The sequence below is a fragment of the Phaseolus vulgaris genome, chromosome 2 (genome assembly GCF_051622355.1).
Source record: "Phaseolus vulgaris cultivar YP4 chromosome 2, ASM5162235v1, whole genome shotgun sequence".
Lineage (NCBI taxonomy): Eukaryota > Viridiplantae > Streptophyta > Magnoliopsida > Fabales > Fabaceae > Phaseolus > Phaseolus vulgaris.
In genome coordinates, this window is record NC_143499.1 from 33,119,417 (window position 1) to 33,139,502 (window position 20,086).

At 34.1% G+C, this 20,086-nt stretch overlaps 2 protein-coding genes across 2 annotated transcripts; one reads left to right on the forward strand and one right to left on the reverse strand.

The window, feature by feature from the left end:
• Positions 1 to 7,634: 7,634 nt before the first annotated feature.
• Positions 7,635 to 10,215, reverse strand: LOC137817132 (Amidase family protein). Its single transcript, XM_068620370.2, has 5 exons — positions 9,570 to 10,215; positions 8,890 to 9,101; positions 8,558 to 8,794; positions 8,290 to 8,482; positions 7,635 to 8,132 (listed from the first exon to the last, which is right to left on the reverse strand). The coding sequence occupies exons 1-5, from the start codon at positions 10,119 to 10,121 to the stop codon at positions 7,779 to 7,781; spliced, it is 1,548 nt and encodes a 515-aa protein (XP_068476471.1). The 5' UTR covers positions 10,122 to 10,215; the 3' UTR covers positions 7,635 to 7,778.
• Positions 10,216 to 16,211: 5,996 nt separating this feature from the next.
• On the forward strand, positions 16,212 to 20,086 carry EMB2816 (Small nuclear ribonucleoprotein family protein). The gene is made up of 5 exons (XM_068620369.1): positions 16,212 to 16,380; positions 16,562 to 16,643; positions 16,855 to 16,926; positions 18,176 to 18,228; positions 19,723 to 20,086. The coding sequence occupies exons 1-5, from the start codon at positions 16,378 to 16,380 to the stop codon at positions 19,810 to 19,812; spliced, it is 300 nt and encodes a 99-aa protein (XP_068476470.1). The 5' UTR covers positions 16,212 to 16,377; the 3' UTR covers positions 19,813 to 20,086.

Below are 20,086 nucleotides of genomic sequence, written 5' to 3' on the forward strand. Positions count from 1 at the left end.
TTTCATTTCCTTCAAAAACTTTAAGTTTCTTCTCTTTTTCTCTTTACAACCAATATTAAAACAATTTATTTTTTGTTTAAATTATACAAATATAACTTCATTATATAATTTATAATTTTCTCAGTTTTATATTATTTTATTATAAATATGTATACATGTCAAACTTGCTCCAACAAATATTTTTCATATGTACATGAAGGAAATAACAGGATTCTTGTAACATTGTTTCAAGACAATGATGTTGAAGAATCCAACGAAGGAAGAAGGGTGAATTTAGACTTGTTGGACGAGGTACGTGATCATGCTCGTATAAATTCGAAAGCTTTAAAGAGAAGGGTGGAGCTAAAGCACAAGACCAAGACGAAACATCGGCAATTCAAGGTTGTCGACTTGGTGATGAGGAAGGCCCACCCCTACCAGATTGAGAACAAGTTGTCTCCAAAGTAGACTGGCCTGTTCCGCGTCGAGGCACTAGCAAACAACACGTAAGCTGGAAACCCTAGAGGGAGGAGTCATCCCACGAACGTGGAATGCAACAAATCTTAAGTTCTATTTCAGTTAAGATGCATAGGTTTTCATTCTTTTCTTTTGAACACTGTATTTTTGTTTCAGGTGACACTCTTTTTCCCTCATAAGGGGTATTTTAATGAGGTCGCCAATAGTAAAATTGTTCTTGGGAAAAATGTGTGAAATAAGTTAACTTGAATAGATGAATTATCCAACTCTGCACATGGTAAGTCGATTTAACTCAGCGTAAGAACGATTACCCGAGTATAGGCGCTTTATGAGATGAATAAGTCTAAACAGATGAATTATTCGATTTTGCACATGGTAAGACGACCTAACTCGGAATAAATGAAGTCACCTAAGTATAGGCGCCCTATGAGATGAATTAATTTGATGAATTATTTGATTTGGCGCATGGTAAGACGACCTAACTCGACGAAAAAACGATTAACCAAGTATAGGCGCCCTATGAGATAAATTAATTTGATGAACTATCTGATGTGGTACATGGTAAGACGACCTAACTCAGCATAACAACGATTACCCAAGCATAGGCACCCTGTGAGATAAATTAGTTTAAAACAGGCACAAGGTAGCGCACGGTAAGACAACCAAGCTCAAAGTAGATACAACTATCCAAGTACGTGCCCTGTGAGGTAAGATATCATGGAATAGACGCAGTACTCACGTTGTAGGACAACCTAATTTGGAGGCAATGATAGCTTGACCATACCCAAGTTTAGGAATATTCCAAATAACTTAAGATGTCATGCCCTTTACATGACTCCTGAAATAAAGTTGTGTAGTAAATGCCCAGATAAAAAGATAGTACAAGTCAAGTTGAAGTGGAAGATTGCCCTAACCCTAGGGAGGTCATCCACGAAAAGGTTAGTCTCTCCGATTAAGAGAAAGTTTCATTGATCTGAGTCCAACTTCACCTAAGTTAGCAAGACCCTATTAGGTTAACTATGCTATGTGTAAGGTGGAAAAGGTGAGTTAGTTGCATTTGGACATGCATTTGTAGTGATGTAAGTAAACGCAATCGTAGTGATGTAAGTAAATTCGTAATGAGGTAAGTAAACCCTTTAAATTTCAAAAACAGTATGCACCCAAGAATTCAAAGGTACTGAATAAATATAGACAAAAAGTTCAAAATGTTAAACAAGTTCGGCAGTCACATAAATGTTACAATCCATAAGAGTTTGAATTAATCCCCCATTAGTTGTCCATCTACCGCGATTTTACCTAGGTCTAGCTCTGAAAAATCCATGGTGGGATGGATCGCTGCTTGCTCTAAGGCAGCCTCAAATCCGACGAAGTAGGATTGAGCAGCACCTTGCTTGAAGGAATTGGTGGCCTTGACAAGGTCTTCCCCCTTTGCAAGTCACCTTCTTTTTCAGCTCTTCCTGATGAGCTCAACCAACTCAGCCTTGTTGATGTTGGAGAGCATGCTATCTGCAAAAATGAATAAATGCTTAGTGGTTACAATGTAAGTTTCTTTTTCAAAGGTAGGAAAGGAGGAGTATCGGTATAAGCTTTGAGGGCACCAGGAAGATATTCTTTAGTCAACAACGTTGAGGTATCAAAGGCGACTTTCAAACTTGTCAAAAATTTGCAAATTCCTTGGTCCTTTGGAGGCAGATCTTCCAAACGTCGAGCACTTTGAAACCTAGGATTAGAAGTCCAATACAAAGGAAAGTCGTCCAGTAGGGACAAATCTTCTTTCGAAGCCCGGATCTTGAGGAATCGACCTTTAAATTTTTTTTAGGAAGACTGGAAGAGGGTAAGTAAACCTCTCCCAGGGGAACCATTTAGAGAGACCCATAGTTGGCGACCCAAGTGTTTGGCTTCGAAAAAATACAAGAAAACTTCCACAGTCGGCGAAATGTCGAGCTGTGAACACAGAATTATAAAAGCTCGGATGAATGCCCAGCTATTTGGATGTAGCTGGGCGGGAGCTATGTTTAGCTCGGTCAACAACTCCTTTTCAAAAATGGACAAGGGTAGACGGAGTATGACATTTTTAAAGAAAGTAGCATAGAAAAAGAAAAATGGACCATCATGGTCTGACGACTCATCGCTACATATGGGTTCATCCTCCTTACAAGCTACAACCTTTACTAAGCCTTGGTCTTTCTTACTTAATGCCACTGATTCCCTTAATTCCCTAATTCGTAAATGGATAGTGTAATAAGAAGTCTCTTTTAGGAGTTCCTTTTTAGCCCAAGGATATGCAGAACTATAATCCATCATCGAAAGCAACTAAAGCATAAACAAAAGCATAATATGAATGTAATTTAGGATATGCATAATGAATCAAATCAGCATAAATTAAAGATACATTTCTCATAATGCAATCAATGAAACGAATGATGATCACCAGTGGAGTTAAGTGGGAAAGGAATACCTAGTTTTTTGGGCGTGTGAAAGAGAAGTTCTGGAGAAGGTGTGGAGGCAAAGTGATGAAAATGAAGAAAGCTTGGAGGCAGAGTGATGGAAATAAGGGGAAAAAGAACATACATTCAAAAGGAGGAAGGTGAAGCGACAGGACTCCCCCACCATTGATGCAGGTGCCACATGTATGCTCCACATTAAGTAAGGTGAGATGTCTTTTCACGTGACGCTTCGGTAATCGCGCCCCAGCTACCCCCTGAGAAAATGTCATGTCAGTCGCCAGCACTGAAGAGCCTCTTTGCCCTGTCAAGCTCGGCTCGAGCCTGAGGGGCTTGTGTACTGGTCGAACGTGCTCGGATCCTCAACCCAAGCACTTAAGTGTAGTAAACTCGATTAGATAGGTTATGTGAGAAATACCCAACTCGGCCTAGGGCAGGTATGAGCCCATGACACAATATGATGTCGACCCAAATCTTTGGTGGTCTACACGGAAAGGAAAATTAAAGTAAAAACAACTGAATGAATAACTGAATTAGTTAAAGTGTATATATATTTTAAATGCAAATAAAAGTTGTTAGGGATGATGTGCAGTGTACCCGAAAATAAAAGGTACATGTTAACATAATGTAGTTATTGTTGAAATTAAATTGTTATTATTGAGATTATATTCTTGTTGTTGAAATAATGTTCTGGTTGATGAAAATCATTGAAGGAATGTCTATAAAAGGGGTTTAAGACCCCGAGTAAAGGTAAGCTTTTTTGAACCCTATACTGATACAAATTTATAGTTTGAATGTTTTCACTGATTTGATCGTCAGAGTGTGATCAATAAGTGAAGTCCCCTTCATCATGAAGTGTCTTCAACTCGATTCAACATCCCAGCAAAGTCGCTTCAACCTGGAACTCACTTCCGAGTCCGATCGAGATCAACATGCGAGAATAAATAATTAAATAACCATTTTCATTATTGTTATTTCATGTGAATGTAATGGTTATGTCAAGTTGATGCAAATATCATAAAAAAATGAAGAAGAAAAAAAAAAGTGAAAGTGAACCATAAATTTGGAAAAGTAAAAATGAAAAAAAAAAAAAAAAAGCACTCACCATTAAAGTTCTCTTGCCTTGTAATTTACAACACTAACATTCTATTTTATTGGATATGAGTATTTATGACCAAAAGAAATATTTTATACTATGATCGAATAAAATTTTGAAAATAAAAATTAAAACTAATGATATATTTAGAAATGATCATATTATAATTTAAAATATCAATGTTGACAAATTTTGCCCCTAGGAAATAACGTTGAAGTAAATTATATTAATATTAGTGTAAATTTAGAAAATATTGATTACAAAAATTATTGTGTTTATAACAAGTCAAGATATATTTAGAAATTATTATATTTTGGCATTGCTGAGAAATAAATGAGTATTTAGTTTCAAAATAAATTTAGAAATGGAAAAATAAAGATCACAGATATGGAAGATTTTCTGTTTTTGCATTCTTAAATCAAGATCTCTTAAACAATTCATAGTGATTTGTTTCACCATATGAGCATTCAAGCTAAACAATCGTTAAAATATGAAAATATTTGTTTCTTACAACTTTGAAACTATAATTTGACAATATTCCTCCTGTTTTTATATTTTTATTCATTCTTATTAATATATGTTATTAATATTTGGAAAGTTTTTTAATACAATAATTCACATGTAACAAAAAAAAATATTGAAATTATTTTTTTATATATTCAGCACAAATTATTTTAAATTTTCTAACAATATTGATATTTATTAATTTTTTAGCATTATTTATATTTATTTCAAAGTTTGAAAAACCAAGTTACTATTAAAAAACAATATATTAATCAATTTGAAAATTTCATGAAAGACGAATCAATTTGTTCTTTTTATAATATTTATATTTATTTTCCTTTTGTTGGTCAATTAAATAGTATAAAATATTTATAGTTATATGATTTTATATATATTTTTTAGGTTTAAGTTGTATAGATATGGATAATGCTATATTAACTACGTTTGTATTGTTTGATAGAATTGTATCATAATTCTTGGCAATAATTAAATAAAAATATTGGATTCAGTTGTTGTCATTTGATATAAAGATCTAGTACAAGAAATTAAGTTATTTGATGGGAAATTGTTCTTAAGACGATTTTATGTAAAATTGGATCGAATAATCATGTGATTGAACTGAAAAGGTTTGTCATTCCTTTCAACTTTTCGCATAAACTTATCGTGGGTGATTAAAGGAATGAAATATAATACTACAGACACCTAATATGTTTCCTTGCTCAAGAGAATATTTTGGCAACAAGACATTTATGAGAAGTTTTACAAGAAGATCAATCTTGTAGCTTGTTAGATGATTATACAGAAGGTGATGATATAAATGATAGAAGAAAAAATTGTTGAAGAAAGAGAAAATGAGTTTAAGGGAATAAAGACATGAAGCGTGACAAAGAAACACATAGAAGAAGAAATAAGAAGGAGATTTTAAGGGAGGCTAACTAGAGGAAGACTTACCTTTGGAGATGAGATTAAAGGACTTGTACATGAGTAATTTCTTAGTCTTTAGACAAACTAGAACTTGATGAGTGGAACTTTAAGGAGCGTTTAACAAAATTGTAGAGTTAAAAGTATCTTCAAGAGCTTCTAAACTAGCACATGTCATTTTCATGTGCACATAGGTAGTTTGACTCTTACACTTGACCCTTTAAACTTTCAAGAGTCTTCTTGTGTCCATTAGAACTCCTTAGGCACCACCCATGAACATTCTACTCAAGTCATTATTGTTTTTCACAAGTAATCATTACATCCACCTAGATTTAAGGAACTACCCAGGTGCACTTCTTAATTTCAAGGGATTAAGAGGTGTTAATCATGTTTAGTGGAGTTAACTCTTGATTAGAAAAGTTAACTCCATTTCCTTATCCATTTCACTTCTTTACACAAGCTCCTCATCTATAAAAGGGAATCTGCTCCATTTGTAACTTCATCATTGATGATTGAATGAAATTCTCCTTTGCGATTTTACATTGAGAGTCTAGGAGTTCTCTACTTTTGTTTTGGTTCTTATATTGATAAACTTTCAAGTGATGAATGTTTTTACATTTATCCTTTGGTTCTTGAGTTGAAGGTGGTATGTTCTTCTCCTTTTTCTTATCTCAATCCATTTTACTTTCAATTCTTTACTTATTCTTGTTTTTCCTTTGAAACTAATACAAAACAAATGGGTTTCTCCATGGTTTCCTTGCTTTCGTCAATCATCTCTTAATATCCATGGAGTTTCTCTTCTCCAACACCTCTTGAGTTGATCAAGATCAGATCTACCTATTAAGGTTTACATCAAAAGGTCGTTGTAATTGTGAAAGAGCCCATTTTCAATGAAGTGAACATCATGCAAATGTTGTTGCAAATTGACCAAACTATTGGAATGCTTCCATATGATTTGACGATGTGCACATAGATATAAGCTAACATCGTACTACACAAACATATGTGTGTGTTTATTCTATGTTGTAGGAAATGTCTATTGTTTTCGTCTGTCAAGAAGATTTGTCCAAGCTCAAGTCACAATAAATGATCTATTCAATAAATAGCTAAGGTTGTTTGCTTCAACAACAACCTGACACCAGCACATGTAAACTCTAATTCAACTAGTTGCCTAATATATTGTGCATTTTAACCACATTTTGATGCAAAAGTTATGCTACCGAGGGAGATAAGTTTTGCTAGCTATCTAGGATGTTGTGTAAAGAAGAAGATCATTTAAAATTGTGTGAGTGTATTTAATGCATCGTCCACTATTAAGTTCGGCAGAAGCAGAAAGGACTTAAGTGGGATGAAGCTTCTCAACGACCCATAAACGAATTTGGAACGATTATATTCTTCAAAGTATGTTTGAAGTCATTCATCAAGAAGAAAAATGCAAGAGTGGACATTGCACTATGCTAAAACAGTCAGATTTTGTGCCTAAAAATCTTCATAGAGAACATTATGAGTGTTTATCTAGCAAATTAGGAGAGAGTGCATAAGCCTTGTAATCGTCGAAAGAGGTAATCCCTCCCTTGTTTGCAAAACCAATAATTTGTTTATCATATTTTCAAAAAATGTCTTATGTTAGTCAGGAGTGACTGTTTGACAACGAATACTCTTGTAGTCAAAAGTAGTTGCTTCCAAAGGATACTCATTTAGTCATTAGTGATTGAGTTTAAAGAATACTCAATGGGATTAATGCCTGCTATCCGAAAGAATACTCAAGGGGTTATCTAACAATGACTATGATCCAAAGAATATTCAAGGGGTTAGCTAAGAGTGGTTACAATTGCAAATAATACTCAAGGGGTTATATAAGAGTGGCTGCGACCCAAGATAATACTCAAGAGGTTAGTCAAGAGTAGTTACGATCTCAAATAATACTCGATTGTACTTTGCAACATTAGTCTGTCTAGTGAAACCCAATCTATTGGTTGAAAACTAAATGTATTCTGACGTGTTAGACAAATCAATATAAAATATAATATTTTTTTTTCTCATCTTTTATATTTTGCATCAAGAGAAAGAACCACTACTAAAACTAAGTTTGAAAAACAACTTAATTAAGTAAATCTATTAGGAGTTTGAAGTTATGTATGATATATTTTATCAAACGAAATTTGAATTTAAAAATGAATCATTAACAAATTACTTGCTATATAAAAGTATAATTTGAAGCACCATTCTTAAACGATATTTAAAAATTAAAAAAACTTTAAAATACAATTCGACCTCCCTGTTTAAGTTTCAAACTACTTTACACATCATATATATAACATAAGTAAATGATAATGTGAAGGATAGAAGATTACTTATTATAACTTTGGAAGTGGAGGAGGCTTCCTGATCATAGTTACTTGCTCAAAGGAATAGGCAATTTCAATGAGCTTTGGCTCAGAGCCTCTCAAACCTCCAAAGCAAACTCCAAATGGCACACCCTTTTCATAGCCTGCTGGAACAGTTATTCCAGGATAACCTCCAATAGCCAGTACAGGACTAAAGATTGCAAAAGGTACTACAACCGCATCAAGTTTATTTCCTTTCATTACTTTCTCAAACCCATCTTGTGACAATCTTGTCAAGTTTAATAGTGCTTGTTTCAGTGTCTTAGATCCACTTATCTTCTCAGCCTGCAGCATGAGACCTTGTCGATACTTCTCAACTTTCTCCTGCCATTTCCGTACCAATATTATATTAGCAATCATAGGTTAATCAAAACAATAAAGCTAGATATAGTTCATATTGGTGTTTTTTTGTTTTAGTGTCATGTTTTATATTATATCTACATTTCTTCATTAACTAGATGTTACATTCTCATGCACTTACCAGTTTTGGGTGTTTATTGTTGAAGGCTATCACATCGGCCAAGCTTCTCACAGGGGAAGTAACTAAGTCTTTGAGGTATGCGTTCAAGGAATATTTGAATTCAAATGCCATAGCAATACCTTCACTTGTACCGCTATAAATTTCATTAATGTTTTCTATCTCCAAATTATCAACCAAAACTGCTCCTCTTTCCCTGAATTTGTAAGAAACACATGAGACTGAATACAGCAATAAACTAATATTCTTGCCAAGTAGTAATTTTCATTACCTTAATGTTTTTAGGTGTAGCTCAAAAGTTTTATGCAGAAAAGTATCACTTCCAAAATCGTAGAAATGTCTCAGAACTCCTAGTCTCTTTCCTCGTAACCCATCTTTCCTTAGAAATTTAGCATAGCCTCCTTTTGGGATATACTTTGATGCTTTGATTGTTGCTTTATCATTGGTGTCAATTCCTACAATAGTTCCAAGAACAAGAGCAGCATCTGCTACAGTCCTGCAAATTGGTCTACACCAGCCCACAGAATGTTACACACTGAATCTAGTTCAAATAATTTGAACAGGGAAATTAATTATGCTAGCAAATGGACTTGGTGGACATACCCAACCGTGTCTTGTCTTGGGCTGATCGGAACTACCCCTGCCCTGCTAGTCAGTCCTACTGTTGGTTTTATACCCACTACTGAGTTAGAATCTGAAGGGCATAAAATAGACCCATCTGTCTCTGTACCAAGCGACACTGCCACCAAATTGGCTGCTACTGATATTGCAGATCCACTGCTGGATCCACAGGGATCACCCATTGTGTATGGATTCTGCAGAATAAAAGCACTTTAGTGAACTCCTTATTTTTTAATCATTCACTCCATAACATTCTCATTCCACCAATTTATATAGCCTTTCAATTGCTATGAAACCCCAACAGTTTTTTTATAAACCTCTTAATCTCTAATATTTTCTTTCCTTTCTACTCCATCTTAATTTCATTCTATACCCAACTCATCAGTAATATTTTATAATAAAAAGACTTCATTACCGAGTGTCATGTGAAGAACCCATTGAATGTTAAATGAATTCATTTGAAAGAACCTTATAGTAATTTTCTTTTTTTTTATCAGCAACCTGATAGTAAGTGAAAGAACATTTCAAATGGGATTGTGCATAGTCTCCAAAAAGATTAAATTGTTTGGTAAAGACACATGCATAATTTGAATTTCTTCTCTAACCTCTACAAAAGTATAAAATAAACTAAGCAAGTAATATAAAAGAAGAAAATGAACCACCTTTCCATGTCCTCCCCTGGCACTCCAACCACTGGGTGCTGCATCGGACCTGTAATGTGACCACTCACTGAGAGTGGCCTTCCCTATGATGATAGCCCCAGCTTTTCTTAACCTAGTGACTACACCTGCATCTCTGGGCACCACAGAGCCCAGAAGAGCAAAAGAACCTGCAGTGGTGTTCATCTTATCCTTAGTTGCAATGTTATCCTTAACCAAAATGGGTATTCCATGCAGTGGTGAAAGAGAGTGTGGTGCCTTGGCCTTTCTCTCCTGATCAGCTTTGTCAGCCTCTGCAAGAGCATCTGGGTTTAACTCCAACACTCCTCTCAGAACTGGGTTTTGGATTTGTATTTGGTTGTGGTAGAATTCAACGAGTTGCCTAGAGGTTAACTGGTTTCTCCGGAAAGCAAGTTGGAGATCGTAAACAGATGCTTCTTGGATTGAGAATCCCTCGACCGTGCTAGTTGCTAGAACAGAAGAGAAAGTAGGTAGAAGGATGAGAAAAAGGAGTTCAAAGCAAAAAGACAACCTACGAACTGTGTTGGAAGCCATCTATAACTATCCAGATTCAAGAATTAATCACATTACCAAAAACATCATTATATATATAAGGACCATCCTTTCCATGGGAAAGGGAATGCATCATAAATTATCTCTAACTATAGTATTCCTAAATAAATGTAACAATTCTTTTATTTTAATAAAATATTTATAATTTTTTCTATTTTATCGTTTTAATTTCTACCTACCATAAATACATATATGTAAATTATTTGAAGATTTATAATCAGGATAAAATTATAAATTAAAATGATTGGTAAGTAATTAGTAGTAAAAAGAAGCATTTTGCTTTGATTTTTAAACTCAAATTACGTCATATAGAATGTCAAACATGGATAGAAGAAATAAAAAAATTAGTCATTTTACGTTATGCTTTGATGCGATAAAAAAACTAACTTTACCATCAACACTAACAAAACTAAAAAATGGGTGGGTATTTTTACCGTGGATGTATATTGACCAAAATATATGAGTGTTTAAATTGTCAATTTTGAAGTCAGATTAAAGCAACAACAAACATAAAAAATAGTAATTTTTACATCAAATGAATATTAATTAATATAAAGTAAAGAAAATTTCTTAAATCCAACTCCAAATATGCATAACATTAAGACATTCAAAAAATAAATGGCAAATAGATTCCTCCCTCTTTTCATAAAGCATGCACATAAAACATATGTGCAAATCTCTATGTTGAATGTGTTAATTTATAGGTAATCGCCCTGAAAAACTTTTCAGAAAACTAGAGTTTTGGAAGGAAATATATATGAAGACCAAATGAGTTTATCCCAGTCACAGGGAATTTCAGGATCCAAGAAAAATCCTAGCTAAGTTAAGAGTGAAACACCCACAATCTTTTAGAATCCAATTAAGAATATTATGTTCTTGTCTCATCATGATATGTTCAAAAAATGACACATCTAGCATAATGGCAAGGAAATACTCCAATCACTACCAATGTAGAAATGAGAAACTGTATCCGAGATTCTAGAACCACCAAGCACCACTACAATGATTGATAAAGAAGGAGTTGAACATTATTTGTCATTCCAAAAATTAATAAAAGTATTTGTACCAATAGTTCAATAAGTATGATGAGAATCAAATAAAGGAGGCTTTTATTAATGGAGGATGAGGACATTCACCCTCACATTTGAAGTTCTTCCTTCTAGTCTTCTCAAAATTAAAAGAAGACATAAAATAAAGATGAGGCCCAAGCCCAAAGCCCAAGTCCATCCCATGAGGGGCAAGGCCAAGCTTTGAAATACTCTTGTATAGTTTTAGGAGGTGTGGTTATTAAATAAAGGAGTGTGAAGCTATAAAATAAAGTCACATTGTCCATGTGACTTAGGAGAGTGGTGTAGGTGTAGTTTTTAGGAGGTGTCATAGTAGAAAAAGGTCACACCTCCCATGTGACTTGTTTTTTGTGGGAATTTCAAATGAGTTTATTTGAATTTTTCCACCCATTTTTCAGCACCTCTAGGCTATAAATAAAGGAGCTTAGCTTGTACAATTCATATTTGAATTTTGATTAGAGAAACTATACTCAATTTTTGAGAGAGCATTGGAGAGCTTTGTGCCTTCCTCACTAGTCTTATCTTGAGAGTTCAATGGTTACCTCAAGTGGCGGCTTGCACACTCATCTTCGAGTCACCATCCTCTAAGTGGCGTGATCATCCAACCATTCCTCCATCTTCATGAGCTTTCTCTTCTCCTTCCTTCCTTCTCTTTTTATGTTCATGTCTTAGCTTGTGTTCTTGCCTTTTTTGGTTCGGCTTTTTTCAATTTTCAGCTGGTTGTTCTTCTTTTGTTTGATTTTGGTTCGGTGCTTTTAAGTTTCCAGCATTTCTATTCGGTAATCTTGCCTTTTGTTCCATTTTTAATCGGTTCAATTTGACAATACATGGAACTTCCATATGAGTTTGGGTTTTTGTACTAGTCTTGGTGAGTTCTTGTTCATAGAACCTTGATCCAATTCTATGATAAAGTGCCTATCTCATATCCAACTCAAGATGATTCCTAAGAATGTCAAGAATCATTCATGTTGTGCTATTGGAATCATATCATGTGGTATCATGAGTTTAGGTGTGTTCTTGTTTAATTTTTGAGTAGTGTTGCACTTTAATTTCAAGAGCTCTTTAATTTCTTGCAATTTACGGTTCTGTTTTAGGCTTTTTTTGAGTTTGCTTGCTGTTTTCTTTCTTTTGCCTATCATATGTTTGAGTATTTTCCTTTTTGAATCCATACAAGTTTTGTCTTAGTCTTGTTTTTCCATAATTGTCATCACTTCTTGTAGTACTTTTATTGATTTTGTTGTTTCTTGCTTTGGTGTCATATAATTTTCTGAGTTTGATATTTGATCCTTTGTGCATTTTCTGTTTTAGTTTGAGTTCATGCTTGTATTCTAGACCTATACAAGTTCCTATACATCATTTTCCATTATGTCTTTGCTAGTTCATAATTCTGTTTTTCATTCCTATTAGAATTCCTCTGTTTTCTGAAAACGTGCTTACTGTTTTTCCTTATTGCAATTGATTTACTCACTGGAAAATTCTGAAATTCTGGATTTGTGTTCTTCAAAGTGTTAGAAAATAGTAGAAAAAAGAATTACTCAAAAATTCAAAGTACACAAAAAATGATAAATAAAATACAAAAAGTGTACAATTCTGCCGAAAAAAATACGGTAATCTGTCAGCGATTTTGAAATATTTATCTCAATTAATTGGCTTACTGTTTTTAAGTGATTCCAGTGCCATTCTTTAGCTAAGATCTTGAAGTTTGTGTGGTTAAAATTTCATAATCCAGTTCGCTTTATATCGTTCCAGTTAAATCAGTGAACATCAAGCACAGTTTGCATCAAAATATTTTCCAGTAGCGTTTTTTTTGTTTTCTTCATCTACTCTAGTGCTTTTCTTTAGGTATTCTTTTGTGTGCCTACTTTTTCATTGAGTTCCTTATTTTCTTGCTTGTCTATTGTTCTTTAATCTTTGAGTTTGTCAAACATCTAGTATTCCTTTTGTTCTAGCCTTTCATTGCTTATACTTTTTCTTGTTTGTCTTTATTGCTTCATTGGTTTTGTTGTGGTTGGCTTTGAGATTGGTGTGCCTTGCTTTGACATATTTCATTTGAGGATTCCAAGACCTCAAGATCAAATTGGTGCAGGGACATTATTTCTTTGAGAGTGACATCTTTTTCTGGCCAAATTTACTTCGGCAATTTGGGTGCCAAATTCATTTTTTTTGCTAACTTTGTTTCTTGACTTGTTTGCTGTTTTTGTGTGTTTGCTGTTTTCATTTGCAAATGGCTGCCTATTCAAGTGGTGAATCTTACAAGCAGCACTCTCCTTCCAAAGCTTCAGTCCTTGGTGAATTGCATGAAGCTCAACACACCATTAGGCGTTTGGAAGAAAAATTGCAAAAGATGGAGGTGCAACAAGCTAGGCCATCTCACTCTATCAATGGTGGGCATCATTCACATAGACCTTCATCAAGAGGTTCTTCAAATGACTTTGGCCGTGAAGAGGAACATAGAAGAAGGAAGCCTCACCATCATTCTCATGAAGAGAGCTATAACCGTGACCAAAGATATCACCAAGTGTTCAACATTGCTTGTAAAAAAGTCCCTAGTTTTAATGGTGATAGTGATCCTAATGTGTATTTAGATTGGGAGGCTAAGGTTGACCATTATTTTCATGTGTATAAGGTCCAAGATGACGATAAAATTAGGGTAGTTTCTTCATCCTTTTTGGGCTATGCCAAAGAATGGCGGCATAAAATTGTCATGGACATTATATATCGCAAGAAACCTCCCGTGGTTTCTTGGAATGGTTTGAAAGAGCGTATGCACGCGAGGTTTGTTCCTCCTTCTAGGAAGGAACACTTGTTGAAGTTCCAAAGGCTTCCTCAAGGACATAGGATGGTAGATGAATACTTTAAAGATTTTGAAACAACTTTGACTAAAATGAATATACATGCTAATGAAGAGTCAAAGATAAAATGGTTTGTACGTGGTTTGAGAAGAGATATTAGAGAATTTGTAGAATTATATGAGTACTCTTCTTTAAAGAAAGTGTTTCGCAAAGTCATCAAGGTGGAATCCTATCTTTTGAAAACAACTTTCAAAAATACTCATGATGATGATTTCTACAACTCTTCTAGGAAGGATGCCAACAAAATTTCTACTCAAAATTCTCCTTCCAATTTTTCCAAACAAACCTTGTTTCCAAAAAAAGTTTCTACTACAAATCCTTCTACTCCTAAGTCACCTACCAAAACTTCAAATATCAAATGTTTTAAATGTTTAGGTTTTGGGCACATAGCTCTTCATTGTCCACAAAAGCAAATCTTAAAGCTAAACAAGGTAAAACAAGACCTCACTCACCCACCTACCACAAGTAAAAATGAAAAAGACAAAGAAGACCAAGTTGACATGGGTCTTATACTTTCACATCCAAGGTGTTTTCCTTCCTTATCTTTTTCATTACCAAAGGTTCTTACTTCACCACCATCTTGGTTTAAAAATGTTAGGGATGATTTTTTCATACCTCCTAATGGTTGTCACCATTTAAGAGGACTTTTTCCAAAAGATATCATCATTCCTAAACAAATTTTTCCAACTTGGTCGTTTTATAGAACCTCCTTTTCTGAAATCCCATTGTTTCCAAATGCTAAGTCATGTTTTCCTTTTTCTTCCACTTTTAATTGTAAGAATAAGCTGACTTTGTTATATGCAGGGATTCAGAATTCGTGGACGAATTCTCTCCAACTCGAGGAGTATGATGAGAATCAAATAAATGAGGCTTTTATTAATGAAGGAAGAGGACATCCACCCTCACATTTGAAGTTCTTCCTTCTAGTCTTCTCAAAATTAAAAGAAGACATAAAATAAAGATGAGGCCCAAGCCCAAAGCCCAAGCCCAAGCCCAAGAAGGCCAAAGCCCAAAGAGCCCAAGTCCATCCCATGAGGGGCAAGGCCAAGCTTTGAAATACTCTTGTATAGTTTTAGGAGGTGTGGTTATTAAATAAAGGAGTGTGAAAATATAAAATAAAGTCACATTGTCCATGTGACTTAGGAGAGTGTGTAGGTGTAGTTTTTAGGAGGTGTCATAGTAGAAAAAGGTCACATCTCCCATGTGACTTGTTTTTTGTGGGAATTTCAAATGAGTTTATTTGAATTTTTCCACCTATTTTTCAGCACCTCTAGGCTATAAATAAAGGTGCTTAGCTTGTACAATTCAGATTTGAATTTTGATTAGAGAAACTATACTCAATTTTTGAGAGAGCATTGGAGAGCTTTGTGCCTTCCTCACTAGTCTTATCTTGAGAGTTCAATGGTTACCTCAAGTAGCGGTTTGCACACTCATCTTGGAGTCACCATCCTCTAAGTGGCGTGATCATCCAACCATTCCTCCATCTTCATGAGCTTTCTCTTCTCCTTCCTTCCTTCTCTTTTTATGTTCATGTCTTAGCTTGTGTTGGTTCGGCTTTTTTCAATTTTCAGTTGGCGTTCAATTTGACAATACATGGAACTTCCATATGAGATTGAGTTTTGGTACTAGTCTTGGTGAGTTCTTGTTCATAGAACCTTGATCCAATTCTATGATAAAGTGCCTATCTCATATCCAACTCAAGATGATTCCTAAGAATGTCAAGAATAATTCATGTTGTGCTATTGGAATCATATCAAAGTATGTTTAAGAATAATGTCATAAAATTGTTTAATCCTAAACCAAATAGAAGAGGATCTATAAACCATTCTAACTTGGTATTTTGATTTAAGCACTTTGGCTTTCAAAAAAAGAGACCAATGTTTGTTATTATAAGCAAAATTTCAAGTAAGTTTAGTAAGATACACATTATTTTCATGATGGACATTAATAATCTTTGATCCCCATTTTTAAGAGGAGAACAAATCTTAATTGAGATGTCTAAATTTTTTGCCTAACATGATAGTTTTTTTTTTAAATAAAAAAAATAAGTTTCATAACAAAGTTATCTTTTATCTTGAATTTAAATTTAAAAGTTTCTCATTCTCCTGCTAAAGATTATTCCTAAATAATTAAACCAATTACGCTTAATAATTAAAATATTTCGAAATTGTTTTACTTATCTCCATCTATATATACGGGACTGGCATGTGTCCCCTTGGTGGACGCCTTATTTCTCAGTTCTCTACTCTATACATATTCAAATCCATTCTGCCACTCTCTCCTCTTCCTTCTCTTTAGGTTACTCAACGTTAATTGATCATGGTGAGTTTCAGCAAACCCTAATCATTCTCCAATTACATAACTATTTAATCTCTCCATCTTCTTTTAGGGTTCCCCTTTTCTTTAATTTTTTGATGTGTTGGTTTGAATACTCTTTTTGCTCTGCCATTCATCTCTCTTTCTTTACTTTCTTTACTTTCATATTGTTTCAAAATTTGAATAGTCGGGCAGAAAAGAAACCGTTCTAGACCTTGCGAAGTTCGTAGACAAAGGCGTTCAAGTTAAGCTTACTGGTGGCAGACAAGGTTAGTTCACTAAATTCCCTTTTTTCAAATTATGATTTGGGTGATTTTTTTAAAGCGTTAGTGATTCATTCACCTGTTGTTTAAAATGAGCGAGATTTCATTCGGTTTTAAATTTCAAGTATTCAATTGAGAGTTGTCTTTCATGATTAAGATGCAAGAAAACTCTTTTACATGTATATTTTTGTTTACATTTTATTTTGATGGATTGCAGTGACAGGGACACTGAAAGGGTATGATCAGTTACTTAACCTTGTCCTAGATGAAGCTGTGGAGTTTTTAAGAGGTAACTAAATACTTGCAGGTTCTTGTTTTCCTTTTCTATTACCTATTTAGCGACATATTTTCCGCACTGGCTGTTTGCATCCGTTATTTTGTTATTATGTTTGTGACTTCGTACATGAACAAAATTTCCAGCCATTTCAGCGAATATTGGTGCAACCTGTTAGTTGTTGTTGATTTGTTGTGAAGTTGCTTGATTATTATGTCTTTACAAAATCACAATTTTGGTATTTAGGAAATCATTGAAAACTATATAAAGAGGCTTTTGCTGAAAGATTGAATTCGTAATGACCAAGGTTTATAATTGGGTGGGATGTTGATTCCTTGCGATTTTTATCGTTGTGGGAAATTGAGGAAAAAAGCAGTTGATAACGGTTGCAGTTGTGGTCATTATGTGGTTGTGGTGCCAGTGAATGCCAAAATCTTAACGTTGTAACTAAAATCTCAGTCACATACTGTTTTAAAACCTTCGAATTTGGTTATGACTAAGGAGCTATATGGTGGCAGATTAAGGGAGCTTTTGGAAGAGCTTATTTAAGCTTATTAAAGTAGCTTGTCATCTTTATGTAAGATTTCTAGTTTATTACCACAAGCTTCACTATGAACCTTATTAAAGTTAGCTCTTTTTAACTTATTTATTAAGTTCCACAACCAGGCTTGTGCAAATTCTCATTTTATAAAACTTAAATGAATAAATGCTTAAGTTGTTTACCCATATACACCGGAAGTTTAAGATTATAATATCTTCATCTCATTGGCGTAGTGCAGCCAACCTTCCCAGGCCTTACCAAATTTTTAGTGTGTTTGATCGTATCAATAATGATAATTATGATTTAGGGCTGAAGTGTTAGTACCAAATAGCATAAGCATCAGAATGTCATATCTGAAGATATTTGAAATTATTCAGATTTTAATTAAGCCCTGGATTTTCTAATTTTCTGATTGAATTCAGCATCTTTTTACTTAATTTTGTTTCAGCTTTAACTAGTCCAAATTAAAAATGGATTTTCCATACAGAATTGTTTCATTACAGAGCAGAGCGGAATGTTTATACGCGTAGATGGACATCACATATCAATGCAACTATACTTATATTGTATGATTATGTGTCAAGGGAGAAAATTCAGTTTTCTCAGTTCATATGCTTGTGTGACTCTACTACTATCAGCATTATAATTTAGTTTTCTTAAAAATTATCTGTCTTTTCATTTCTGGTTTCTAAAAGAAGATTGTGTTTGTCCCTCGGGCTTCAGATCCTGATGATCCTCTCAAAACTACCGATCAGACCAGACAACTTGGCCTAATTGTAAGTTTTCTTCAACATTAAATGAGTGTCAAAATTGGACCTTCTGGCTCACAGAAACATGCTAACAAACCATTTTGAAAATTTACACAACATGCATGAATGTGTGAACAAATTTATATGAAACTTGGTGATTTTTCTTCCTCAACTGAAAACTTTTAGATGGAATAGAGAAAAGAGGAAGATAATGTGTTATAGTTATAAACTATATCAAATTAAAGTAATGCGAGCTTATTAAAAGTTACCAAATGAATATGTGAAAGTGATAGATCAATATTTGTGCGTTTCACATTTAATCTAATCCATTTTTAGGCTAAATTTCATATTTTGGAGAAAAACTAAAATAACAAACCAATGCTTTGCCAATTGATTATTCATAATGAAATGTGGGTTGGGTATGTTAACTATTCACAACTAAATCTCCATCTTTTCTTTTCCACTGCAACATTGTGCTGATCCCAGTGTGTTAACTTACTCTTATTTCATGAGATACTTTAGGCCTAGCTATTGTGAATGTCATGCTTCATTGAAATTTTGCGTATGTGAGTTTTGTAGGACAGTTTAAAAATCAAGTTAACATGATATTTATCTTGTATTCGTAAGAAATTTAATTGATTGATTAGAATTACAGTCCTAGTATGGAGGAGAGATCAATTATGTCCTTGCAAATCATAAGCAACATTTTTCATTTTCTAACATCTATATATTTGCCGCTGTCTTCTCCCTTGATCCCTTAGTAGGTTCTGATTGGAACCTAAATATGGTGAAGTGTAATAAGAGCATCTCATCTAACTGCATTAGCAGAGACGAGGAAAAGAAATTAAAATCCTTTCTAACTGTAATTTTCTATTAAGAAAGTAGGCGTTGTATAGGAAAGCAATTGACATTTTTTGCCATTTTAATTGTTTATTGAGAGTGAAAAGCTGTATTTTACTCTATAGTCAGTTCTCTTTTTTTTCTTAAGATGTATACGCTCATTATTTAGATTCTATAAATTTTGGAATGTGCAATGTCTCTAGTAGAATTTCTTGTCATAGGTCCTTAACACATGTTCAGGAGGAGAGGGAGATATGATGGGCATAATAGTCAGAGAGAGTAAAAAAAGTACATTTGGTTAAACAGGGAGAGAATAAAAAGTCATAACTAAATTGTGAATGTTAAAACGAGGGAACTTAAGGAGGAGGGAGGACAAAAATATTGGTGAAGGCCAGGGTGGAAGAGTTGCACCAGTGACAGTCATATTTTCTTTTCATTTCTAGAGTATTGTGTTATCAGAGGAGCTTCGCTCACTGATTTCTCAATTGATAGTATTCATTGCATTTTAATTTCTATCAACTTATCCCAACCTGAGTATTTTCTGCAAGGAAAAGAAAGTTGAAAATTCACACGACTATTAGCACTTCTACAGTTCCACTAGTGTTTTTGAATTTTCCAGTCAATTTCTTTGAACAGTTTGAATTATTCTGGCTTAGCAATAGACATTTCATTTAAATGCAGGTTTGTAGAGGAACTGCTGTCATGCTTGTGTCCCCAACTGATGGTACAGATGAGATCGCCAACCCCTTTATACAGCCAGACGGGGCCTAAGTTTCAAATATTTATTCTCTAAATTTCTGTGCAAGCTGGTCAGTACGCCATTGCTTTGCTATGAGCCATTAATGTGGAGATTCTGGTTAACAGTTTGTCTAATTCGTTAGCTTGGATAGTTTTTGTATGCTTTCAATTATAGAATACCTTACATTGCTTAAGGAGTTGATATTGATCATTGCTCTAATGCAAACTTGGGCACATTGGAAAGAACTTTTCATAACACTTAACTTCATCTTCATTCTTGTTAATCAATCTTACCACATTCATGCTA

Excerpts from the sequence above, each read along its gene's own strand:
- LOC137817132 (XM_068620370.2), bottom strand. The coding sequence starts at position 10,121 with ATGGCTTCCAACACAGTTCGTAGGTTGTCTTTTTGCTTTGAACTCCTT. Across the intron at positions 8,795-8,889 it reads CCAAGACAAGACACGGTTGG|ACCAATTTGCAGGACTGTAG; the intron begins GTATGTCCACCA and ends GGGCTGGTGTAG. Across the intron at positions 8,133-8,289 it reads ACAATAAACACCCAAAACTG|GAGAAAGTTGAGAAGTATCG; the intron begins GTAAGTGCATGA and ends CGGAAATGGCAG.
- EMB2816 (XM_068620369.1), top strand. Across the intron at positions 16,644-16,854 it reads GCTTACTGGTGGCAGACAAG|TGACAGGGACACTGAAAGGG; the intron begins GTTAGTTCACTA and ends GATGGATTGCAG. Across the intron at positions 18,229-19,722 it reads CCAGACAACTTGGCCTAATT|GTTTGTAGAGGAACTGCTGT; the intron begins GTAAGTTTTCTT and ends ATTTAAATGCAG.